The 24,837-nt window shown below is 38.1% G+C and overlaps 1 protein-coding gene across 8 annotated transcripts in view; it reads right to left on the bottom strand.

Moving 5' to 3' along the window:
• B3GNTL1 (UDP-GlcNAc:betaGal beta-1,3-N-acetylglucosaminyltransferase like 1) overlaps nucleotides 1-24,837 on the bottom strand; it is a 127,866-nt gene that overhangs the window by 34,225 nt on the left and 68,804 nt on the right. For all 8 annotated transcript variants that reach the window (XR_008469358.1, XR_008469361.1, XR_008469360.1 and 5 more), the window contains one exon: nucleotides 4,173-4,268. Coding sequence is in view for 2 of the 8 variants with exons in the window: in XM_054221203.1 (XP_054077178.1) it covers nucleotides 4,173-4,268 (96 nt within the window). In the remaining 6 variants the exon portion in view is untranslated. The remainder of the gene's footprint in view (nucleotides 1-4,172; nucleotides 4,269-24,837) is intronic.

Genomic DNA, 24,837 nt, shown 5'->3' with positions numbered 1-24,837 from the left:
TCCTACTGAGCCTTTTACCTTTCAGGTGTTATTGTAACTGCCTGCCTTTCTGGGGGGAATGACACTTGTGTGCTCTGGCAGAGAAAAATGAAAAAATGAATTACTTAGTGCCTAATAGCCTACAAAATTATCTTAGAGCTTTGCAGCATGTGCTACAGTCTCCTGTGCACCAAAGGATATTTTGACACCTCCTCAATTTGTGTTTTTAGTGACCTTTTATCACAAAAATAGATCAAAACTGAGCTCCAGACACTTTGTTTGGAGCCACAGTTTGTATTCAGAAATGCCAGTGGCTTATAATATGCTATTCCATCTGGGGCTCATTAAGAATCATTTCCCCCTGTTTACACTTTGGGATTAGTTTAGAACTTTAAGGCTGTCACTCCATTTTTAGTTTTCATCCACTTAAAAAGGAAGGTTAAATACAGAGGTGAGAGGAAATTTGGGACCAAATTGTGGTAAAACTCTAGACAAAGAAACAAGTGTGGCATATTACAGTTGTAATGTCAAGAATAATACTGCTTGAGTAAAGCCAAGACTATGCAATATGCCATATTTGCATGGAGCGGAGCCTGCAGGTCAGCAACGCTCATTTATACAGTTATTGTATCTCAACATTTCTTTGAGCATTTACCGAAAGCAACAAGCCAGTTGTTTTAGCTTAGAGCCATTGCACACAAGTGACTAGAACCAAAGGACAACATGCCAAAAGAGACAAATAACGTGCCTTCCCAGCGATCTCCGTTTGGACATTAAGAGCAAACAAAATCTGCTATTTGGTAAAAGCACACAAGGTCAGTCGGATACAATTGCAAAATGTCGGTTTTATATGCAAATTGAAGTGCACTGTCACACATGGGAAGCAGTAACTTTGCTTAGCAAGTAACAGACACCACATCTACCACTGCAGGTGACTTTATACGTTCCCTACTTTAACACGATACAGCTTCAAAATTTGCTTTTCATATCATACAACACCACGTACATTTTTTCCTCATCTGGACGTAACTGGACACAGTTATGACTCTTAAACAGTGATGCTATTAGAAGACACCAAAAAGTATAGGAGCAAAACCAGTCACAGGGATAACGTCACATAGTAATTTTCAAGCATGAGTTCTGAAGGGTTTAGAAAAGTCCTGCCACTTCTTTCAGGAAGGAAGTACTGCACTCTTTATCTGAATCAGTTGGATAACGGGAAGATTATTTCCCTTTAGTTTCCTAAAAAATTAAGTCTGAAATCCTGTTCACAGGACTCCCCCTCCTAGCAGTGGATACTTTTTAAAATATTACTTTGTAAGCTTGTGACTGTTTGTATTGTATTACCTTGGTCTCAGCACACCATTAGAGCTTGCTAAAATCAACTACTTTTAAGTATGTCTGCTTTAGTTATCATATATCAGAAGGTACATAAAGAACACCTCTACCATTGTAGCTAATTAGAGCACAAAGCAAACCTGTCGGGTTCTCCGCCACCATTTCTGAAGACACTATTTCGGATTTTGCTTGGACATTGCCACAGTGATCACATAAAAGGAATACATTTCCAACAATTGCAGATCTTAACCAGAAAGAAATATCTATTTCTAAAATATTTTTTAAAAAATATTTTAAAAAAATGTTTCACGTAAAGCCTGGATGGACAGAGAGATACATGCATACTTGCCTGTAATTAAAAAAAAAAAAAAAATTACATCATAGCTTATATATTTATATTCTATCAGTCCACTCATACTATTAACATAAAATCAAAACACAATTTCTTCCGTGGAAGAATTATCTTGCATTTGTTCTAAGCACTGAAATATGAAGAACAGGTGTTTGGATTTAATTCCAAATGAGAAATGCAGCTTTTTGGCATGAAACCAGTTCAGCAAATGGAGAAGGCAGAATGTGGAGATTTGTTGGCCTGTTTCTGTGTTTACTTGCAGCAACACGACACTTACAGGTCGCACTGTTAAATAGTATCCCAAAAATGGAGATGGAAGTGCTCAAATTACCATAGTCAGATCATGGGTCAGGTCAGAACACACGCACACCTGGGTAAGATCCTACAGAGTACTCAGTAGTAGTTTATAACAGCTCTATTGATACACAGAGAACATCTTTCTTTGCCTAAAAGAAATTCTTTCAGAATGAAAATGAATGAGTTAGATCAATGCAAAGTACTTTACAGTGCTAAATGCTAAAGGATTTAGGATTTGATTTTGTGTCCTCTAAACTCACAAAGGACAAAGGGTTTGGCTTCATTGCTTATGTTCATTATTTTGTTCAGATCTGTCGTCACCCTTCTCCATAGGGTGTTTTTTTTGAAGGTCCTCTGTATCAGCCAGAGTTTGAGTTTGGACATGCTGGACACTTCACAACAGGCACAAACAAAAAGTTTAAGTTATCACTGATAATTTTTAAAGCTAGGAGGACACATCATGCATTGACGCTGAAAAATCATTAGGATTGGCGGTGTATTACATCTGAATAACCGCTGGCATAGTCCCTACACAATTATATATATAAAGCAAAACCAAAAAACCCCAAAAAAACAGAACAAAGAGAAAAAAAACACAAAACCAAAAGCAAAAAGCACAGAACAATAGTCTGTTTAACTTAACCTCTTGAACTTTATCATTAGGCTTGCTGTTCTATTGCTGTTATTATGTTTTAGGTTGCTTTCTTTTTTGAGCTTACCAACAATGCTCAAGAAGTTAGGTCAAACATTCTTCAAAGAATGAAAATACAATGATAAGGCAGAATAATAAAAAAGAAATAAAGAGCATGGGTCAGTGAATGTAGATTGTATTGGGAGCCAGGCACCATTCCCAGCTCTTCCACTCACCCGCCGTGTAATTAAGGGCAAATCTTTTCACCACTCTAAACAATTCTGTTCTCTGTCTGCCGTCTCCTTAAATTATAATTTTTTTTGGCAGCCCAAAGCATAATATTTGTATATCCTCATACATACATACACATGTGTGTGCAAGTCTGTATGTATATATACACACTGCATGGCACAGGAGGGCTCCATTTAGACGCTATAAAAAGAATAATAATAATAATCTGTTGTAGTTTAAATAATAAAATAGGAAATAGCCTTAGCAGATTTTTTTTTTTTAAGAGTACTATTAAATGAAGAAGGCTTTCCAAAAAAAACTCAGAACCACCCATTCTAGCCCTAAAATCTCATCAAAACCTCTGGAAGCAAAACCCCTCAGGTCCAAAACACACAGAATGGATCCAAATGTGTCTGAATCAGGTCTATTTGCCAAGATACTTCTACTCCTACCACAATAAATACCTCCAATAGACATCCCTGGATTTTATTCCATAAACGTGCTGATGAGCCTAAAGCAACCAAATTTAACTCATACAGGAAATCTATAAAGCAAAAGAACACCTAACTGTCAGTGGAGGAACACTTCTCAGATAACAGTCGTTTAATTTGCAACCTCTTAGTCCCGATCCTTGTGGAAAAGCTACTTAATACATTCCAAGGACAAGCCCAAGAACTAAGAGTGACAAGTGGATGTGAGATAAGTGGATAAATGAGATTTAATGATGGTAGTTTTATGGCACATTGTGACCTCCCCTCCTCCCTTCTTTCTTCATCTTAGGGATATAAACCTTTCCCCTTAGGAGAATGTACTACCATCTCTTTGCCTTCCTGCACCTTTCTTCTGATCTCTTTCACCAAATCTACCTTACCTTTCAGAGACGGTTCAGAATGAAACCATGAGCTGACTTCTGGTTAGCTTTCAGATCTGCTGCATCTATTTCAGGGACCGAAGAGGAGCCTGAATGTCTGAACCCTTAATTTTTCTAGCTACGCTGACTTATCTAACAAATGTGTTAGACTTAGCTATAAAGCCGATCTCAGTTATGTCCTTCAATCACCAGAGGTACCCCAAAACAAGCACACTTGATTAACGACTGTTGGTTGGTTGGTTGTTTTGGGATTTTTTTTGTTGTTGTTAGGTTTTTTGGGTTTGGTTTTTTTGTTTGTTTGGTTGGTTTTTTAAAAAAGTACACAGTACAACCCAGATTTTTTTTAGACCTCGGTTTTTATCTTTACCCCTTTGCCTAGTGTTTCTTAATAACCGGTTTAGGGCTTTCAGAGGCTGTTAGACAAAGAGATGGTTCCCGGACTAGGTATCATCCATATCATCCATAGTACTCACCTTTCCACCCTCATCAAATTTTCCCACATGAAAAAACCATTCTCGAGAGCAGAACCAAGTTGGCATAATCACAGTAGGTCCATGGGAGGTAAAAACCTAGGGAAAAGGTGAAAAAAGCCAGTCTTAATTAATAGAACATTAAAATCAGCATCTGTTGGGGAACAAAGTAGACCTTACACATTCACCTCAAATCCTGTCTATATTTAACCTTCAGCAATTTTAAGCACTGAGAAAGGCAAGCGCTTAAAATTGAGCATGTGCTTAGTGTTTAAAATATGGTGTATACCAGCACCTTTGAGGTGTCACAGCCCAACAGATTCATCTACATCCTGCTTCATATTCCATAACCTTCTCCTATATCAAAAGTTGCAACACATGCAGAGTACTTCAAACTTTATTTCAAATTTAGAGAGGTATACTGGAAATGACACCTCTATTAATAACGGTGATGTTGATACTGAAGTGAATGAATTGAGAAGAAACTTAACCCTACAATTGCTGTGCGTTTTATATTTCTTATATATACATTAAGGAGGAACTTTCATTGATCTTTTATTTCTGCCAAAGACACTTAAACCTTAATCAAGCTTGGACACGCAAGATGCGATTTATTTTAAACATTACCAGAGCACTATAGATTTGCTACCCAGTGGCATCTACCTTAAAACGTAGTTGTAAAGAAAACGCTTTAGGGACTGATAACGGAGTGACTATTAATTTCACCCTCTCGACTAGTGACAGCGAAGAACTATACAAATTGTTCTTTGCAGCTTTAAACAAACTTGTTGTAATCACAACTATGAAATAAACTAGAATCTGCATCACGGAAGGCAAACTGGTTCTTTCTTTTATTACAAGATGAAGTATCTCGCCAAACAAGAGACTGAGCTTGTCAAACAGAACGTGCAAAGTTCAGGCAGGAGCCTGTGCCCGCTCCCAGGAACGACGCGGGAAATGCAGAGCCCAGCCTGGTTTACAAGGGCAGGAGAAAGAAACCTCACAATTACTGCCAGGCTTCAAACATGAATGAAAATGCTGATCTTGTGAGCAGATGATTTCATAGCATGCTATAGTGGTAACGGTAATATTCCTGCATAGTTGAAATTTTTAAGCATCGGTGTATGAATGTGAATTTTACCACAGGCACCTAAGTATTAACATTTTAAAGGTGTTCCTCTTGATTTCAACCTGGGATGGAGCTCTTCAAACTCTTCTTATGTCTGGCAACTTCAATTTCCACAGATAAACACAGATTTAAAGCCCAAATTTTACACACTCGGTTCTATACAGACACTTTGACCAGCTCTCCAAGCAAATTAGATTAGAAATTTAAACAAAATTCCACATGTAATCTACTCCCACTTTTCTTATAGCACGAACCACCTGACGGAACACAGGCATCCACCTCAGGGTGAAACACACTGCAGGCTAACTCCAGGAACATCATGACAGAACTTCACTGGCCATGATGGGGTCCTGGGGTGACTCATCACAATATAGACACTTACATTTTAGGCGGTGAGATTTAGTCAGAATAATCCTATCACTTAATGGCTATGACTTAACACATTAGCAGCTTGTTCTTAACTGAAACACCCTGGCTTCAGAGGTGCTAAATGTCAAAAACTCCCCCCTAAAAGTCAGTGGGAGCTGAAAGAGTCAAAACAATCCCAGAAAACCAAAGCAGACATGATTAGTCAGTACACGGTTATTAGCTCCACACTAATTACAAGGGCAATTGAGTATGGTCTGAACCGAACAATGACCAAACAGTAATCCCAAAAGAAAACAACAGTAGGGAGAAAAGCTAGGCTAGAATGCACTGCATTGAATCCCCTTTCTGAATGAAAGAAAATCTTCAAAAGAAAGTCTTGAGCCTATTGGAATATGTGAAATGTATTTGGAGAGGCTAAAATGCTGTTTCCTCAGCTCAGCCAGGTTCATCAGAGAACATAAATGCACTTAAAGATGTAGCTCAGTGTAATTAGTCATGCTCACGTGCAGAGAGCATAAATCCCATATATTTTAGATAATCTGCGTTCCACTGATGTATCTAAAGTGAAACCAAATAGAAAAAATTTGAAACACTAAGAAAAAAAAAAAACCACCATCAAACTGTCTCTTCTGTTAACGTAGATAATGATGATTATATAGTAGATCATCACACACTGCATACACTGATGTCTTCCCTAAATCACACAGGAGGGGAATCACACAGACAAAACCCAGCCTGGTGATGAGGTGGCTGGATTGCCACATCAGGGTCATCTGACCCTGCTACACCTTGAAGGGTCTTATCCTTCAAGAAAATCCTTGAACCTGGAACAGTACACCAGCTAAGAGCTAACAAATTGGTAAAGCTTTTTCCATATGAATACTTGTAATGCGACATCAAAATAAACTTTAGGAAATTTAAATTTGTGCTGCTGCCACAACGGAGAAATTCACACTACCTTGTCCCTTGCTATGCTAACAGTAACATTTGTGAAGATGAAATTCTTTTTTTTTGTTAGCTTAGTTTTCAGCCGGATTTGCTCCCTGATCCGACTAACCACAAAACCACTAGTGTTACCACAAAGGAGGATGTACAAAAACAGGGCACCAAACACAGAGAGGAATAGCAAGTAGTACAGATAATCCATAAATATTCTTTAACCTGATCAGGGGAGCTGCATGCTCAAAGGCTAGATTTACTGTACATCTATATTAATTTAAGAGCTCTCCCACTCCTCCTGCCTCGGGCTCTGCATCCCAGCCACTTATAACAGCACTGGCGCTCACCTGACCCCATGGTCAGCTAGATCCGAGCACTACACCAGTAAGAAAGCTATTATTTTCTTTGTTTTTTTTTTTTAGTGTTAGTTTTCTGTAGCCTTAGTTTTCTCTATCGGTTCACTGTGGGGTCAGACTAGCAATACTGCTGACATACTGGAGGGGGAAGGAACAAGCTTTGGAGAAGAAAACAAGACCTCCCTTTTTGGTCGTTGCTCACAGTTAATCAGCCCAGCTGTAACATAAAACTGCACCCTCTGGCTGAACACTTACAGCGACGGGAGGAGAACTGGCTCAGGAAAAACGCTACGCTCCTAACTATTGTATTGAAACATTGCCGCATCTGCCAAACTTTTGAAAGCTACCTTCAAGAGCTTTTGAAATTTCATCTGCAAGAGAAAAAAAATATTAACCTCAACCTTCTGCAGTTCGGAAATTCTAGATTTCAGCTTGGTTCAGCCAGATGGGAAAGCCTCCTCTGGAATTCTTTTTTGCCTGCTGTTGTCATACACACTTGCCAAGGTGTTAAAAAATGGTCAGACTGGCTCACTCCGTGATAAAAACCGCAACTTCTCACTTTGTGAGATAGCCAGTCAAGATTTTATCCATAAATCTTTTAGATTGCACAGACTGGAACAAGAGAAACAAAAAGGATATGCTAGCCTTCATCTGAAAATCAATCAAGAGCAGAAGTTGAATGATGATGCAGCTCTGTAACTGCTATGTTTAGTTTCCTTGGAAACGTTCTCCAGCACTGCCCAACAAGCGTCCTGTATCACCTTGGAACCTCAATGGGTTTTCAGTCCTCCTCGAGGAGTTAATTCAGTATATTGGAAAGCAGTTTGGACCTGTGAACCTTTCACACACAGCTGTACTGGAACATTAATGCTCAATAATAGCTGTCGTTAATTACAGTACACTCTATGCTGTAAAGATTATCTCAATATAATCTAGTTGAATGAAACCCACTTGTTAAAAACTAACTACAGAGCTTGTAGATGAAGGTATAAATCTGTACGGATTTAGAATTCCCGAAGAACACAGTGTTGTCATAACCAAGTTGGAATCCATCAGTTTCCAGGTGACAGAGACAGGCTGCTATTCCAGCACCGTATTTATTAAATTATTTAGAACTTTTATTGTCATCTGGTTTTATTCCAAGGATCACGTAGCAAGTAATTGAAACTGATTTACTCTGGTTTGTTCTTGCTAACTGTTTGGCTATCAAATTACATTCAACTATTACAGAGATTCTCTGAAAATAAATTAAAGAATATGAAGAGTTGGTAAAGTGCCCTTCATTTGTTGTGTTTCAAAGCTGTCAACAGCACATGTAATTCTGGTCCCCACTGATGCTCACTTCAGATCAAATCAGCATTCAATACGAAACTTAAGTCTCAATACCAAGAAAGGAATTCATGTGTTTATAGTAACTCTTCAAGGAAAGTTCTATTTCCTGAACCAGCAAATCGAAATCTAACAGCAATGTGCCAAAAGAATACATGCAGATGGTGAAACAGCCTTATCACATTGTGTCATGCAGAATAGAGAGAGGAAACCCAGGCAGCTCACAACAGCAACACATTTAATCAAGGGCCCAGACTGCTTCCCAATGTAACAAGCTAATTCCCCAAAATACACTACACATTTAATTCTATTTATGCTATAGCATTTACGAAAACTATATCCACACAGATCAAGGATTACAATCTCCTATGTTATGATAAATAAACTTTGCCAATACCGAGGGTCATACATTAACAAGTTAGAAAGTGAGAAAGAAAACAAAACGAAAAAAAAAAAAATCACACGGCAGAGGGCCGCAATGATTTTGTGAGCTGTAGGCAGACCATAGGCTAAAGGACATCACTCCTCACTTAGAAAAAATTACGTGTTAAGGTACTAGTGCATTAATTCATCAGTGAATGTACCAGGACCTCATGTTAAAGATGAGGTGTGTGCATTTGTGTGACAGAAGAGGTATGGAAGGTAGGGGAGAAAAGAACAGACCCCTTATCCTACTTCAAAAACGTACTAGGCAAATAAGATTTAAAACGAACAAAACAAAAAAAAAAAAAAAAAAAAAAAAGAACTACAACAAACTTTATGAAGCTTTAAGGAACCTAAACACCCAATCTGGTATGGATTACATTCAGTTAGTTTATATTGTACTGAACTGGTTTGCCCTTTCCTATGCCTATATAAATAATTGCCCGTATCACCTAATCACTGCATGCTTCGACATTAGCTGAAAATCCCTGCTCTAAAGAAGCCGGGATCTGGCACAGCAAAAAGTACATTTCAGAAATAAAACTTGCCACGACTCTCCATACCGAAAGGTTGATATATACGTCGTAATTCTGGTGCAGGCTTGACTGAAAATCAGCATTACTTCAAAACCCCCACAATCCCAAACTCTACTTAGCAACAAAACTAATCAAAAAGAATTCAAGAGTCCTAAGAATTAGTAATGCCAGTGAAAGCAGAGAAATTTCAGCAGCTCCGAGAAGGTATTCCAGTCCCACTCCTGGAAAAACTATGACCAACAGCTCCCCATGACTTCCTCAGCATTTGAAGCCTTACTGAAGGCTGAAATGTTTCACGGTTTGCAGGAAACGCAGACTTTCTGCAAGAATGGAACCAACGAGAGCTGCTGTAAGATGACGCTTTCTCAGCTGCTCTGTTTTTCTATCTAGTGTTTCCTACCACTGTCTGAAGGGACCTATATATTGTTCATTTTCTGTAGCTAATACAGCTAGTTCCCTGTTCAGTATGGAACCAGAGAGCTGAAGTACTGCCCGGCAGAGATGTTCTCTCACACCTCTCAGTACAATCCCTTTCAACATTTGAAAACTTTATTGAGTTCAAATTAAAATACAATTTTAAAAAAGGGGGTAATAAAAGTTAAGTGCTCTCTCTCTCTCTCTTTGGTCAATCTTTCACACCAATACAGTCCAATGACCAAATCTGTGTACAAGCTGTAGTAATAATAATTTATGTTTAATGTTCTTACCTACACAGTGACCGTATGATCAACAGTTAACTTTTCTGAAATACATGTACGAAGTCTTAAGCCTATTCAAAGGTGCAGCCAGCCAATAGTATAGTATAGAATACCTACATAACAAAGTATTACATGATTTATGGAGTGCCAGGAATACACAGAAATGTATTTAAAAAAAAAATAATTCTGCATTCAAAGTTATTAGAATCCTAGTTATATGGGTTAAATAATATGCTTTTTATCTTTTAATGCAGATTGAAAAGAAAACACTCTTCACTAGAACATTTATGGCATGTTTCAGTACTTTCTAAAGGCTATCTAAATCTCGAGGGACACAATGCATGAATTTCTCATACAAATCCCTGCTCCCCACTTCCCAACATCCCAGCACTTCCAGTTCTCACACTGGAAGCAGACGACAGTACTAGGAGGAAAGCTGGGAGAGCAGTAGTGCCGGGAGACAAAAAGTTGAATTTGTTTGAACTGCTGTAAGGAATTCCCTTGTCCCTCACTGCTTATTACTTTCTTAGTGCTTTTCACCAGGCACTTTAAGAAAAACATGATAGTCCTCTTTATAGCTATTAGACTGTTATACCAAAACCATAAAATTCTATACAAATAGTATTCCCTACGTCATATAAAATTTTAATACCAAGTCTCTGCACTGTTGGATGTGAAACCACCATCTGAAATGAGTAAGAGCGTGTGTATTTAACGTGGCATCACCTCCTCCTGACGTCTCTGGCTACAACAGAGCGCACAAAGAATGAAATGCAGGGTAAAGACTGCTTAGATCAAGCTGCACTCTAATTACCTTTTTTTAAAAAACATAAAAATCTGTTGCTGAAAGGAAACCTGTTTACAAATTTTCTAAAGGTAAATATATTAACTTTGGGTTTATAGTCTAATACATATGTATTGAATTAGCTGTGGTTTTGCTTTATGTGAGCTAGCCCATGCCAGCCTCATTGTGCTGGATAATTGAGAGCTGACTATGCTGCTGAATATCTCTTTTTCGTAGTTGAATGCTCCTAGTAAAACCCAATAGCAAGCGCCATTCTTCTAGTCTTTTTCAGAGCTTTTATCTACTAATGACGATGAATTAACCTACTGCTGAAACCAAAAGAATAGATGCATGCAAAGAGAATAGCCTGTATGATTTTAGCATGTCTTACATCTTTTTTTCTTCTCTGTAAGCTGCTAAAAGTGTTCTTTGTAACATCCATGCCTTAACAAGTCTCTAATTCTTGGAGAGTTTCCAGTATTTAAAGAGTCAAGTATTTACAATGGAAGAATTACTCCATCCAGTAAAATGAAGCATTCTGTACCAAGAGGTTGTCTACTTGGCTTGCTGTTTATGCTGAGCTTTTACCACAAAAGAAAGAAAACAATGTGCTTAAAGTCATATTAGCAGATACTAAATTGTGATAAGAACAAACAAGAAATCTGCTAAGAAGCAACACTGACCAATGCTCGTGTATTAAGTCCTAAAAATGATCTTTGCATTTGGCTTTTGGACATGTCAATTAGCATTTTTGCAACACGAAGACTGAATGGGCCTTTTAAGATTTTGAGACAGTACCCACATGAATGTAACGTAACTGAAATATTCTAAGTTATTACAACAAAATATATATTTACAAAGCCATTTTCATCTCAAAGATCTATGAAAAACAAAAAACGACACAAATGTCCTTTTTTTTCAATGACATGACTCTTACAAAGAGTTATAAAACCTGTAGTGGTCAGAAGATTACTTGAAAGTAAGTATCATTCACTTTCTGTCTATAAAAACATCAGGTATGTTTGTAACTTATTAAATAATATTTAATAGATAACAACATACACAGCTAGCCCTGTAACGCTCGGGAAAATCCTTCCTTTGGATTCACACTGTCACCTCCAAGGAACAGCTCCTGCTTCAGGCGTAAGCAGTGCCAGCTCTGGGGAAGTCTGTGCTGCTCCTGGCCGAGCATTTCATTCATCTTTTCCTTTCCTACCCATCTTCCTGACGACTTCTCCTCCAATTTCATCTCCCTACATGGTGTGCAGCAAAAAAAAAAGACGACTATTCTGCCTTTTAAAGTGGATGATGCTAAGCCCACAATTAACAAAGCAGTCGGATCTTTGTGTCTCCACAACTTGCTAGTAAAGAGGAAAATAAATCCATATAAAAAGCAACCCATGAAACTTTTCCACATACCGCCTTCTAAAATTAATGTTCAATTGATACGTGAATAAACCTCCTGGAAAATCTCAACTTCTGCAGATTTTAAAACGCAGGTATTTTGAGAATGAAACATGAAATATTTTTGAGTGTTTATGTTTCCCCCAAAGTGTAACACATCCTACCTACTAGTGCTCACTGATTCTCCTTTTCAAATGGATGTTCATGTAAAAAAAATTGAATGCAACTTGGAAGTGGGGGGGACATACAAACCTCAGTTAAATGAAAGACATACAAGCCTCTTCTAAACAAATATAGAATTATATAGAAAATATAGAATTGTAGGTAAGGAGATTACTTTTGAATTTCAACAGTTCAGCTGTGTGCTAATGTACATGCCAAAGAACCACAGGAGAAATATTAAATATTCATGCAAACTTGCTGTATTTGTTTCAATACAAATGGTATTTATTTTTCTGTGTTTTTTCCCCCATAGGCTTTTAACATTTAAAGTAGGCAAAAAGAAAAAAATTAGGTCAGATCTTAGACTACAGATTCTGATTATCTGATTAACAACTGCAATAGTAGAATGTTTTCTTTAGGAAATCAAAGCAAACTTTACCCTAAATCTCTCCCTCATGTCTTCCATCATATCACAAGTCTTTGGGGGGTATCAAAGCACCAAATGCGTTCTGGTGCCCTGAGAGTGTTTGATTTGCATTCTGCATCACTTAAAAATTGTGAACAAAGGCAAGACAGAAAATAAAAATCAGTCATTTAATTATTTTAGAAAAATAAATTTCTCTGCTAGCGCAAGAAACAGTAACACAACATATTTCACAGAGGGGAAAATGAAATTTGCTTTTCTATAAACGGTCTAATAATAACCTTCTGCATTCCGTTTCAAATCTTTCATCCCACAATACACGTTCTCATAATGATATATAGCAACTGAGGGGAAAGAAAACAACCCAGTACCTCAGGAAAAGTTTTTACACACAATTACGGTTTTGATAATGAAAGGGGCCTAATACATGTCAAGAACCCAGTGATCTGTTACAGGAGTTTGTTTTTCAACAGCGCAGAAAACAAAACTGGAAAGACCTCAACCAATCCTGAGAATACACAGAAATAAAACTTAAGTGCCCATTAATTTGTAAAAGTCTGAGATAAAACAGAGCCGAGAGCACTACAAAGCTTTTCCCTCCTATCTGCATTCTCTCGTTTCAGCCTCCCTAATAACTTGTTGATGGGTTTATATGTGGGATTTGATATTGTAGGTTCTTTCACTGCCTCCCAGCCAACAATCTGATCAACATTTCCTTTTATTTGTGTCTGCTTGCTCTATAACCAAAACTCTCACAGCATGGGTAGCTTGAAGGTCATACCACATCTCTGAAATGGGGCTTGATGCATGCATCACTCCTGACACTCATTCCTGCATTAAGTTCTGTCTGAACTTGGCATTCCCTGTCACTGGTTCGAATTAGTTACTATTCAGACAGTCACTCTTTCAATCTATCCAGTGTGTTAAAATATTTTCAAAGTCTCAAGAATTCAATGATAAGAAAGAAGGCAATAAATAGCTTAAGATCTTCCAAGTGGAGGCCGGTATGAATTAGCTTCAGGGCAGCTCTGTTCCAATTAGAACAATACAAATCAACAACAAAGAGCAAGGATTAGGGCCCAGATGCATCCTAAGTCAGAGATGTACAACGAAGTAGCCCAGGCAACGAGGGTCCTCTCTACCATAGAGAATTTCTGCCATGGGGCAACTCAACTCATCAAAGATCTCTGTTGCCATCTCTAAGGAATACAGGGGAGCTCCTAGAGAACGAGGCTTCCAAATTCACTACTTCAGATGAGCACCTTTAAATGAGTGAATATCTGCCTAAGCCTCCATGCATCCACGCATTTCTATAATCAGACTATTATAATTATCCTCAAATTGATTAAATGAATTTCTGTAATAAGAAATCATCTCTAAAACACTGCTTCAGCATGCTGCGTGAATCTGATAATAAGCAAAATTCAGCTAAAGTGTTCAAAGAATTAAGAGAAAATCAATTCTGCTACACATATGAAAAAGATTTTTTTACATTCTCTTTTAATACCTTTTTCTTATCCTGTCCTGCAGAAATATTCACATCTAAAAAGACAGTAAACGTACTATCTGGCACTCAGCATATATCATTAGCAAATAGTAATGGCATCATAGAAACATGGCAGCAAAAAGGGTCTTGCTATAATATCAAAGAAAAAAATTAATAACTAATCTAAGGAAGCCAACTGAATCAGGAAAGAAAATGCTGATTTTTCAGCTGTCAAATAGCTGAAAATCAGTAGGGGAAAGAGATGCTAGAACTGTATTTAATGTAACTTAAAATTTGAAAACAAAATAGCACTTTCGGCTTTACGGAAAACCAAATGCAGTTATAGGAGCAGCTGGGAAGGATCTATTAAGCAGTTCTTGTGATCTGTATCTTTGGAAGTTTCATGGGTCACTCAACCACCTTTTTTTGTAACACACATCCTACTAAAAATGATTAAGATTTAAATAAGGTTTCAAATCCCTGAATTACAAATTCTGAAAAACGCAGTGGAAAACACAAAAGCACAATAACAACATATTGTAAAAATATCATGTTTAAAAAAAATATTTAATAATTCCAATTTCCCTGTCATTACATTGTAAAATTTAGGTAAAATCTTTGATAATTTTCCCAAAACTCCATGAAATTGATATCAAGAACTTTGCACATGCTACTTGTAAAAAATAAGATCAACCACAGCAATCCAAGAGGACCTTTCAGCAAAGCTTTCCCTATATTTTTTTTTCTAATAGTAAGTTTTCTATAGTGAGGGAAGACACCAATCTGGACATTCCTACAGGGAGCAGCAAATCTCTCTGCCGACACGGATGGAGTGTTCAGTGTTACAAACTGAGCAAATTAGGAGTTTCACTGCAACAAACAACCCATGGTGACAAACGACTATAACTTTGAAGCTCAAGTACAATGCCAGCATAACACAAAATTAAAAAGAGTAAGAACATTAATCAGATCTCCCAGTGAGGCTTTATCTAACTTAGCTTTGTATTAAGCACAATACATATATGAAAAATACTTCTTTCTTATAAAATATTTACTATTCTTCGTATTTGTTACCTTAAAACATTGTGACTTCTAACTACTATTTTGACTGTAGGCAGCCACTGAAACCCATGAGAAATGAAGCTTCTAATACGATTTCTAAACCTGAACCTCTGAGTCCCTGTGCAAGACCCCAGAAAAGCACATTTCTAGTATTAAGCCATCTCTGCCCTGCAGTATCCCTGAACAAATGGAGTTCCAGTTCCTCTTGGCCAGCACAAGCAATTCTGGCTGCTGGGAATCCAGAAACACCTCCATCCTTCCCTGCGCTGCATACGAAACTCAGCAAATCTAACGCTCGGGGAATTAGACTCTGTGTTTGGGTTAATAATATCCAACATAAGCACTATAACCTCTTTTTGGAAGCAGGGATCTCTGCCCTTTTCAGAACTGCACCACTTCAGAGGGAAATTCTGTGTAAAAATAAATGACAGAACCAGAAGGACCCACATATTGCAGCAACAGAGTCTAAGCTCCAAAATCAGCATAACCTCAGTAATAATCTGTTAAATCTTGATTCAGGAAACCATTGCTTTAGTAGCATATACACAGGCGAGCTACATATGTTTAAATATTTAGCTAGGTTGAGACACTTACGAACAGCAATTTTTCACACATGCACATGTGTTATTCTGCCCCAGCAAAGTTCTTTGGAGGAGGAGGAGGAGGAGAAAGAGGCAGCTTTTTAAAGAGAAAACGGATCCTGAAAAACACGCCAATTCATCTATAAAAGCTACATTTATGTTGCAAAGGTTACTCACATCATCTCTACTAGGAACAAGTCTTCTTTTCTAGTCTGAATTCAGTGAAAGCACTGCAAGTTTTATCTTCCAAAAACAGCTGAAGCATTTTAGCCACGCACCCAGTTTCATGGTAATAAACATGTTCTTCCCCTTCAAAAAAACCTTCAAATACTGACAAAAGACCATAAAACTAATGAGGTATAATACCTTCAGGACTTGTTATTCTGGCATACTTCAACCAACACCCTGCGAAAAAGGCCAGCAGTGCTGGCCCTATGAAATACAGCCTGAGTTAGTGCAATGATGGTCACCCAAGTACCAGCCAAAGAAGAAAGAGGGAACACCACCAGCAGCTCCCTGGACTCAAACCTTCAAACTCACAACATCGTTTCTAAATATGCAAAAAATACTGACTGACAAGTCTTCCAGCTTGCTCATGAAATGAATCATAGAATCATAGAATTGTTAGGGTTGGAAGGGACCTTAAATGAAGAGAAGATACCAATTCTTTAAGGCTCATGGAAGATGAAAATATGTCGTGTTCGGTTAAAATTTCAATTTATTTTCCTGCTTCACTGAAATGTGAGAAAACTTAGTTCTAAGAAGAAGTAGAGAATATGGGGCTGTATGTTATTGCTGCTGTTTGTACTGTACAGCTGCCATGGAGGACAAGGAACGAAAATATCCTCTAGGCTGAGGAAACCCTGCCTTTAATAGAAGAACCAGAGGAAAGGAGGGAAGTGCTTTAATCCCTACACATGCTTTAGCTGCTTCCCTGCGCCAGGTGTGCCAAGTTTTTAGCACTGAAGCAAGTGTGATACTTCAAGCACTTTAATTTGAATTAGGTTGTTTCTAATAACCTCTTCCCTTCATTTCCAAGGGGAACTTCTCACATGTTTCATCCTATACAATGATACTATGTTTATACCAACTGCCACTTAGAAAAGACATAATCCAGGTTTATATACAGTATCTGCAAAATGTACGGTTAAAAAATGACACGAAGCGACTGTACAGCGTTTTAAGTTAAATGGAAGATGTTTCTGTTTCCACTTATATCAGGGAAAATATAGACTACCTTCGTTGACTTCAGCAGAATTACTGCATCCAGGGCAGAACTGGACAGAATGTTTATACCTTCTGACCCATCGTACATTTCTGACATATCTACAAGATGCTTTGCAGGCGAACATACGCTCTCTCAGGAGGGGAGGTATGTTAGTCCAGGCACGGTGCCGTGCCAAGCCAGGACACACAGCTTCCAATCACATCAATGAGGCAGCAAAATTAATTCATCACTACCTGGACCTGGGATAAAACTCATCACCATTGAATGCGACAACATACCCAGAACAGAAGGCAGTTCTGCTGATTTATAAGGCCTTCTGAAATGGCCTCTTCAAACACCAGGTCATTTGAACATCAAGAGCGTACCTGAAAGTTTTCCATAGAACCATAGAATGGTCTAGGTTGGAAAGGACCTTTAAGATCACCAAGTCCAACTGTTAACCCAGCACTGCCAAAGTTACCGCTAAACCATGTCCCTCAGCACCACGTCTACCCAGCTTTTAAATACCTCCAGGGATCGTGACTCCACCACTTCTCTGGGCAGCCTGTTCCAGTATTCGATAAGTCTTTCTGTGAAGAAATTTTTCCTAATATCCATCCTAAACCTCCTCTGAAGCAACAAGAGGACGCTTCCTCTTGTCCCATCGCCTGTTACTTGGCAGAAGAGACCGACCCTCACCTGGCTACACCCTCCTTCCAGGTAGCTGTAGAGAGCAATACAGAAAGTATAAATATTTTAAAGCACAGCTGCAATTTAAAATCTCCCGCTTTCACAGAGGCAAACAACAGACACTTGTATTTTATCACCACCAAAAGACGACTGCACAAGTTTTACTGAGCCTGATCATACTACTTTTGATATTTCTGTGACGGGCTGGGCTTATTCTCAATTTCCAAGTTCTAAAGTTTCCAACTCCCAAGCCAGCAGTCTGGTTAAATCTCTGCACATCCCTTCCCTTAGCATTTGCCCTGCTAATTCCTCTGGGCCCCACCGGCCACCCCACCCCACCCCACCCCATCGTCTCCTCTGAAGTGCCTGCTCCCACAGCAGCCCCGCAGTGGGACTGCAACGGGCCGGCAGCAGACAGCAGTTTGCCTTTCATGTCACACACAAATTCAAATACTCCTTACACTTGAAATTTTCATTAAATGAAGGAAGGGTGTGTCTTCCAGTTTTACTTTAGGGAACACAAAATAAACAAGTTTTCTTTTGAAGGAAAAGGATCGGAAAAGAACAAGGTCTTCAAGAAAAGAGAAAAAGAATAAAAGAAAAAAGGAGAAAACTTGAAACTTCCTATGCTGTCACAGCTGTTCTGGTCCCTGCATTCTGTTTAAATATTTTTCAGTCTAACAGTCAAACAGTTCAAAATAACATAATGCGTATGCTGTACGACAACTATCAGACCTGGATTATCTCATTTCTGCTGCAACGTGAGACCTATCACCTCTTCACGCAAACTGAAATAAAGAAATAAAAGGAAACTTTTAAGATCAATGCCATGACAAATGATTCAAACCTTATCCTTTCTTTTGCTAGATCTTAGAAAGCTAATTATATGTTTTGATAACAAAATGTCCATTGCAGCTCAAAGAAAAAATGTACTTATGACCTAAGTATTTTTGGCAGAAGTACACTAATAGAAACTATAATGCTATGGAATTACTTAACAAATTTTTATTTCAAATAAAAAGATATATACGTTGAGGGGTTAGTTTACCTTTTGAGCTACGCAAAAGATCAGAAGGATAGCTATCAGTGATTCAAATCAACTTATTCAAATTAATTTTTTTCAGTGATGAACACATGCAAAGGTTTGCTTTTTAAGTGTATTTCATGCATTTCATTCTTTCCCTTTACATAAAGAGGTCTGGGTCAATGTTCTTTTTGTTTAAAATCAAACTGTGCATAGTTTTGAAAGCATCTTAGTGTTTCACTGATTTTTTTCAGTCTTATCACCTGTTGTCACAATAGTCTTGTCATTCTAAATTGTTCTAGACGTAATCTCTTCTCTTCACTTACTAAGAATAATAAGGTAAGTAATTGGTATTCTTCAATTCAACGTAATTTCTCCTTAGCCAGCTGCAATGAGAAGATATCCTACCATTGCAGCTGCTTTGCAAATAGAACAGTGATTTTCAATGTCAATATTTAAAATAGCAACAGAAGTTAAAATCCAAAATCCATTCCATATTAAAAACCATAATCTTGTCAGGAATGTCCTTTACATTGTAAATATTTCCATTTAGTTGAAATAAACCATTCTCTTGACAAAAATGTGAAAAACAAGGCTTTTTCTAATGCAAGAGAAAACTAAGGAGTTTTACCCTTTACATTTGAAGCTCTCCCTGAGCGTGCAGTTTCAAAACCAGTTTCAGCCAATCCAGTCAAGGCTGTGCAGCTCTGAAATGAGCCCTTGGACTGGAAGTGAACCCTGCAGCTTTAAAGTAATTGCAGCAACACAGAAATGCATTATACGCGACTATGCGGTCTGTACCGTAATTAATTTTCAACAGTGGGAGCAAAATATGAGCTTTTTACAGCATATTACTTTGCCATTGTTGCTGCTTTTGCTAAACAAGAGAAATTGTCCTGCAGCACACTGGTCTCTGTCCTGTGACCCCAAGGCATCCAGACCTCGCGTGCTGGGCTGGCCTCCGTTGGCTGCCATGTGCTCCCCCCTCCTCAGCAGCGCAGGGGCTGAAAATAAGGTGAAAAACTTGTGGGTCGAGATAAAGGCAGTTCAAAAGAGTTACTCTCGACTTCCCATCAGCAGGCAATGTCCAGCGGCTTCCTGGGAAGTGGCAACTCAGTATATGTAGAGGCTGCTTTGGAAGACAAATGCCTTAATAACAAATGCCCCCCCTCCCCCCTTTGTCTTAGCTTTTTGTGCTGAGCATGACATCATACTGTAGGAACATCCCAGCGATGTGTTATCAATACCCTTCCAGCCTCCGATACAGAGCACAGCGCTACGTCGGCTGCCGTGGGGAAAGCTGATTCCACCCCAGCCAGGGGTGGAAATCTGTCAATAAAAGCAAGCAATCTCCTTAAGACACTGTGCTTCTGAATATTTGCACATATTTGAAGTTACTTTGTTAGTAGTTGGTATCAGTGAACAAAACCACGAGGTTTTTAAATGTTTATCTAAAAATTAAAAGCTTGGCTACATATTTAGCCCTCAGTTAAGAGGAGTAAATAGCCTCCCCTAAATTCACCAAAAGACAGGACGTGGTGCTAAAATCTCAAATAAGTAACTCAAGATCTGATGACAGATCACAAGTTTCAATCCTGTAAGGAGAAAATTCTTTACTTAAAAGAAAGGCTCTTGGAACTCATAGATGATTTATGTCACCCTTAGGCATTTCTCTCTTGGTCTCAAAATAAAAAAGAAATTGTTAACACAATCTTCTGATCAAAGAGCGTCACTAGGAAACAGAATATAAATTTTTCTTTTAGTGTTTGAAAAGGTAAAACATCAGTGTCCTCTGGGAAAAAAAGAAAAATAACCACAAATCGAATTGTGAAAGAAAGATTCAAAGATAACGGAAGATTATAACTCAGCTCTGCTGCTAGATATGCTGTCAGCCTCCTGTACAGACCTTCCACACTAAAAATGCCCAGACGCTGCTCAGGTGTGGACTGCCAAAATCTCTCTCAAGGTGACAATTATTGTATGTCACCTGCATGCAGCAAAACCAAACTATACTCAAGTTTCAGTATAGAACAGGTAACTGAAGCGGTATGAGGACGAAAGAGAGAAACAGAGTCGGGGAAGGAGATGGCAATAAAAGCACCCTGCGGAAGACCCTCGGGCAGGACCCAAAAGCTGCGGATCAGACAGATCGGACTGCAGGAACTTGTAGATAAACCTATAAGGCTGGCAACAGTGAGCAAAGAAATTGCTTACTTTCGCTTCCTTTATGCTTTATTCAGTAAAAAAAAAAAAAAAAAATTAGATTTTGCATGGGTAAAGAAACTAGACTATGACAAGAAATATCTGCTGCTTTCATCAGCTTATCCCATAACAGAAACAACTCACGAGACCCCAGACTCCAAAGAGGTGATGTGGTGTATAAAGCTAATACCTTTCAACATGTTCCAACACGTCTCGCAACGCCACAGTTGAGTCTAATTCACATGAAGTCTTCTTAAAGAAAAACAAAAGTAACATGATATACCAATTTATTTTATAAATGTCTGCATTTACAGACTAAAACATGTGGATTTGGTTTTAATTTCATCTCCACAGTTTTATTGATGAGCTTCCTAAATCCATCCTAAACCACCCTACATCAAATGGATACCTGTAAATTAATTTTAATACATTTTCTCACTCTTTGCAGAGCTGTAGAGGCTAGTAGAATATATCATAAACATTTCTTTTTTTTGTATGATACATGGAACATGGAGAAGATTATTTCAATCATTAATCAAAAGTTAATTCTTTGCCATTAACATTTACTTTTTCTCTGAAATTTTGTGATTCACAGAAAGCAGAAACAACAGATGAGTAAGGAAAACAGTCAAACAGTTTTTATTTGTCTTTTCATAACCATTGCCTCTCAGTGCAATCTGCTTGAAGCTGAAGGTTTAGCCTTCAATGTGTACACACCACATTCCTAACCAGGGGAATTGAGATACTGGGCTGATAGAAAGGGTGACAGTAGCCATGTATGAAGAGCACCCAGGGGATGCACTTGCATGGAACAGATACTTGGCATCTACCAAAATAAATCCAACCAAACATAAAGCTTGTTCACAGTTACGCCTCATTTCATATTTGAATATAGACCACATGTTTGAGGATTAAGCTGGTGAACCCAATCTGTCTCTTCCAGGAAACAGTAATGTAACAATTGGGCTACAGAACTGTCAATTATTTCATCCGGACCAGCTGTGCACAGAGCATGCTGTGCTCCAAAGCACAGACCCTTACCCCAAGAAGAAGATCTTCTGTAACAAGAGCCTTAAACTCAAAACACACCCACACGTAATTGAGCCAGTAGCCCTTCCACAGAAGAAAAATAAACCCTACGCACATTAATTCTGCACAGAGGATACCCATTACACTTCAGAGTTCTCCCAGTCTAAGGTGGACTTCAAATATCCCTTTTTTCATTTAACACTTCTTTTACTGGGAGTGCCTTTTTTATCATTTTGTACAGAAAAGAAACTAAAAAAGGGAAATTGCACTTGTACTTTCTCCATCTACTTTATTGCTGCCCAAATTCTGTTTCATCAGACAGCAAGCAGACCTCTATGGAGAAAAGAGCCCGCCAAATTCTAGAATTACAGGTTAAAAAACAGACACAAGCCAAATGAGCAGCACAGGATCCATAAATCTCCGGGAATACTAAATTAAACTGAAGCTTATTTTTCCTTTTGATCTCTCTCAGCAGATTAACGAGGCTTTTCTAGCGATCAGTATCTAATACTTTGAAAAAAGACACACAGAAAAGCTGACAGATTTTATAATTCATTTCCAATACTTATGCTTTTTTTCAGCTCTTTTCAAGAGTTGATGCTTGCACATGACTTCAGCGGTATACAGAAAAGATGGATAGTAAATCCTGATGGGGAAAAAGGCCCCTATTGCTTCTTGTCTTGCACTTCTAAGAAAGTAAACGTTCATGTTATGAGTTATGCTAATGACTTACATTAATAAGTCATGTTTAATCATATACGCTTTGTAAAAAGCTGCCAGGCAATAACAGCTGAAGCAAGAGCCACAATCTTGTTTACGTGGGTACCTCTTTTTCCTTTAGAAGACACATTACAGATAAAGTAAATCAGGTCAGCAAATGAACTGCAGAAATAAGTCAATGAAGTCTCAGCTAGGAATCAGAATGAAGTGGAAGAAATAACCACAGGTACAATTCAGACAGTCACAACAGCCTTAAAGAAAACACGACTCACAAAGTTACTAAAAACGTCTCCTTTAAACAATCAAAAGCTGCTTATATTTTGGATGCACTTTCACTTTCATTATTTGGAGAGTTTCCCTGTAAAAACTTGCCTTATGTGACTGCATTAGACAAGCGGGGTACAGTTCCTTCGGTCTTTTTAAACATTGCACAAGAAAAGTCTCCCGCAGTAGAGAATTCAATTTTGTCCTTGAAACCACCTGACTGACTTACTAAACCAAGCATGCATTTGGTTAAATAATCTTATGCATAAGCTAACCTTATTCTGCGTATATAACCTTATTACGTAACAAACATACAACAGTAAAACGGACACATTTTAGAAACGTCAGTCTAAACATAAAGACGTACATGACTTTGTGTAACAATACACCTGCAGGAATGAGACAGAATTGTTGAAATTCTGTTCCAAGCTGACATCACAGGATGTTTAAGTCTAAAGATCTGGTGCCCACGAGTAAGCAATTTCACTTACAAGCAGTATCGCTGCCTGTCAGACAGGTGCTTATTTTTTTATTTTGCAATAAATGCTACAGGAATACACTGAGGACAGAAAAAGGCCATGATAAAAGCGCATATACCTCATGTTCCAAAACTCTGCCTTCTGTTTGCAGCACTTGTATTAATCTCCGTATATTTCCAATCCTAGGACAAAAGTTTGTGATACAAGAACAGGGCCTAAAAAACAAGGTCTAAGAATACCTTAATGGATTATCACTTCGAGAAATAAGGCAAACATTTTACTTCTGTTGTGGAACACTGACACGAACGGTTCAAATGCAGTTCCAGGCAGGTCAGAAGCCGCCTCTCAGCAATCAATACAGAGGAAGGACTGGAGGCCGTAGCCTTTGGCAGCTTCCCTGTGTCACACTGTGGCAAGCATGATCTGAAAACTCGCAACATAATTCAGTATTGAGACAGGAAAAGAGATTAGAAATTAAAATCTTGTTCAAAGTTGATACTTATGCCAGACCCACCGAGTTGCTTCGAGAAAGCTTTATACAGAGAGTTAAAGCTGCTTTGTTAGGCAGCTTTAGAAATATTTTGAGCTGTGGGAATTTCTCCCCAGTTCTCCTTTCGCCCCTCCTTTTTTTAAATAAGAACTTTTATGAACCATTATTCAACTCCAAACTTCAGAAAGCATAGAGGGCCATTGGGTCATCTGCATTACAATGCCCGATTCATCACGTATTTATATCGCAAATTATGTTTCACTATAAGAAAAATAATTTCCTGTCAAAATGAAAATGCTCAATTTTGACAGTTAATTTATATGCCTGACCAAAAAATAGACCCAGGCCAAAAAGCCTCATTAAGTTAATTTTATCAAATGCATACCCATATGGAGGCAGAGAGGAAAATTAAATATTCCTAATTTCATTATCTGGATCAGAAGATTATTTTTGACTATGGGAAGAATGGCCTCAAACAGCTATAAAAATATAAATTGTAAAGATACTGGACTACTAACCACATCTGTATCTGTATGGTTATATCCATAACTTAGTAAGCTTTTAGCTTTTTCCTTATGAAATCTAGAATACCTACCGCAGTAGTTTTGAGCTTCAAGTGATCTCAATTTTTCTCTCAGAAACTTCTTTGGGGAGAGAAATCCTGTGTATTACCAGTATTATTTTGTATCGTTCCCTTCTGAAATAATAGAAGATTTCTGGGGCCCTGCATGGTTCTCTCCAAAGCAGAAAAAAGTAATGTATTAATAAAACAAATTACATTTGTTATAGCCATGAACGTAAACAAACCAGTGATGTCAAGTTTCATTCAGTAACTACGGAACTTTCAAAAATGCCCTTTTCCAAATGCAAACTATTTCGCA

Source organism: Rissa tridactyla, chromosome 15, assembly GCF_028500815.1.
Source record: "Rissa tridactyla isolate bRisTri1 chromosome 15, bRisTri1.patW.cur.20221130, whole genome shotgun sequence".
Taxonomy (NCBI): Eukaryota; Metazoa; Chordata; class Aves; order Charadriiformes; family Laridae; genus Rissa; species Rissa tridactyla.
Note: the sequence above shows the minus strand (reverse complement) of the source record. Positions and strands in the feature narration are given on the sequence as shown.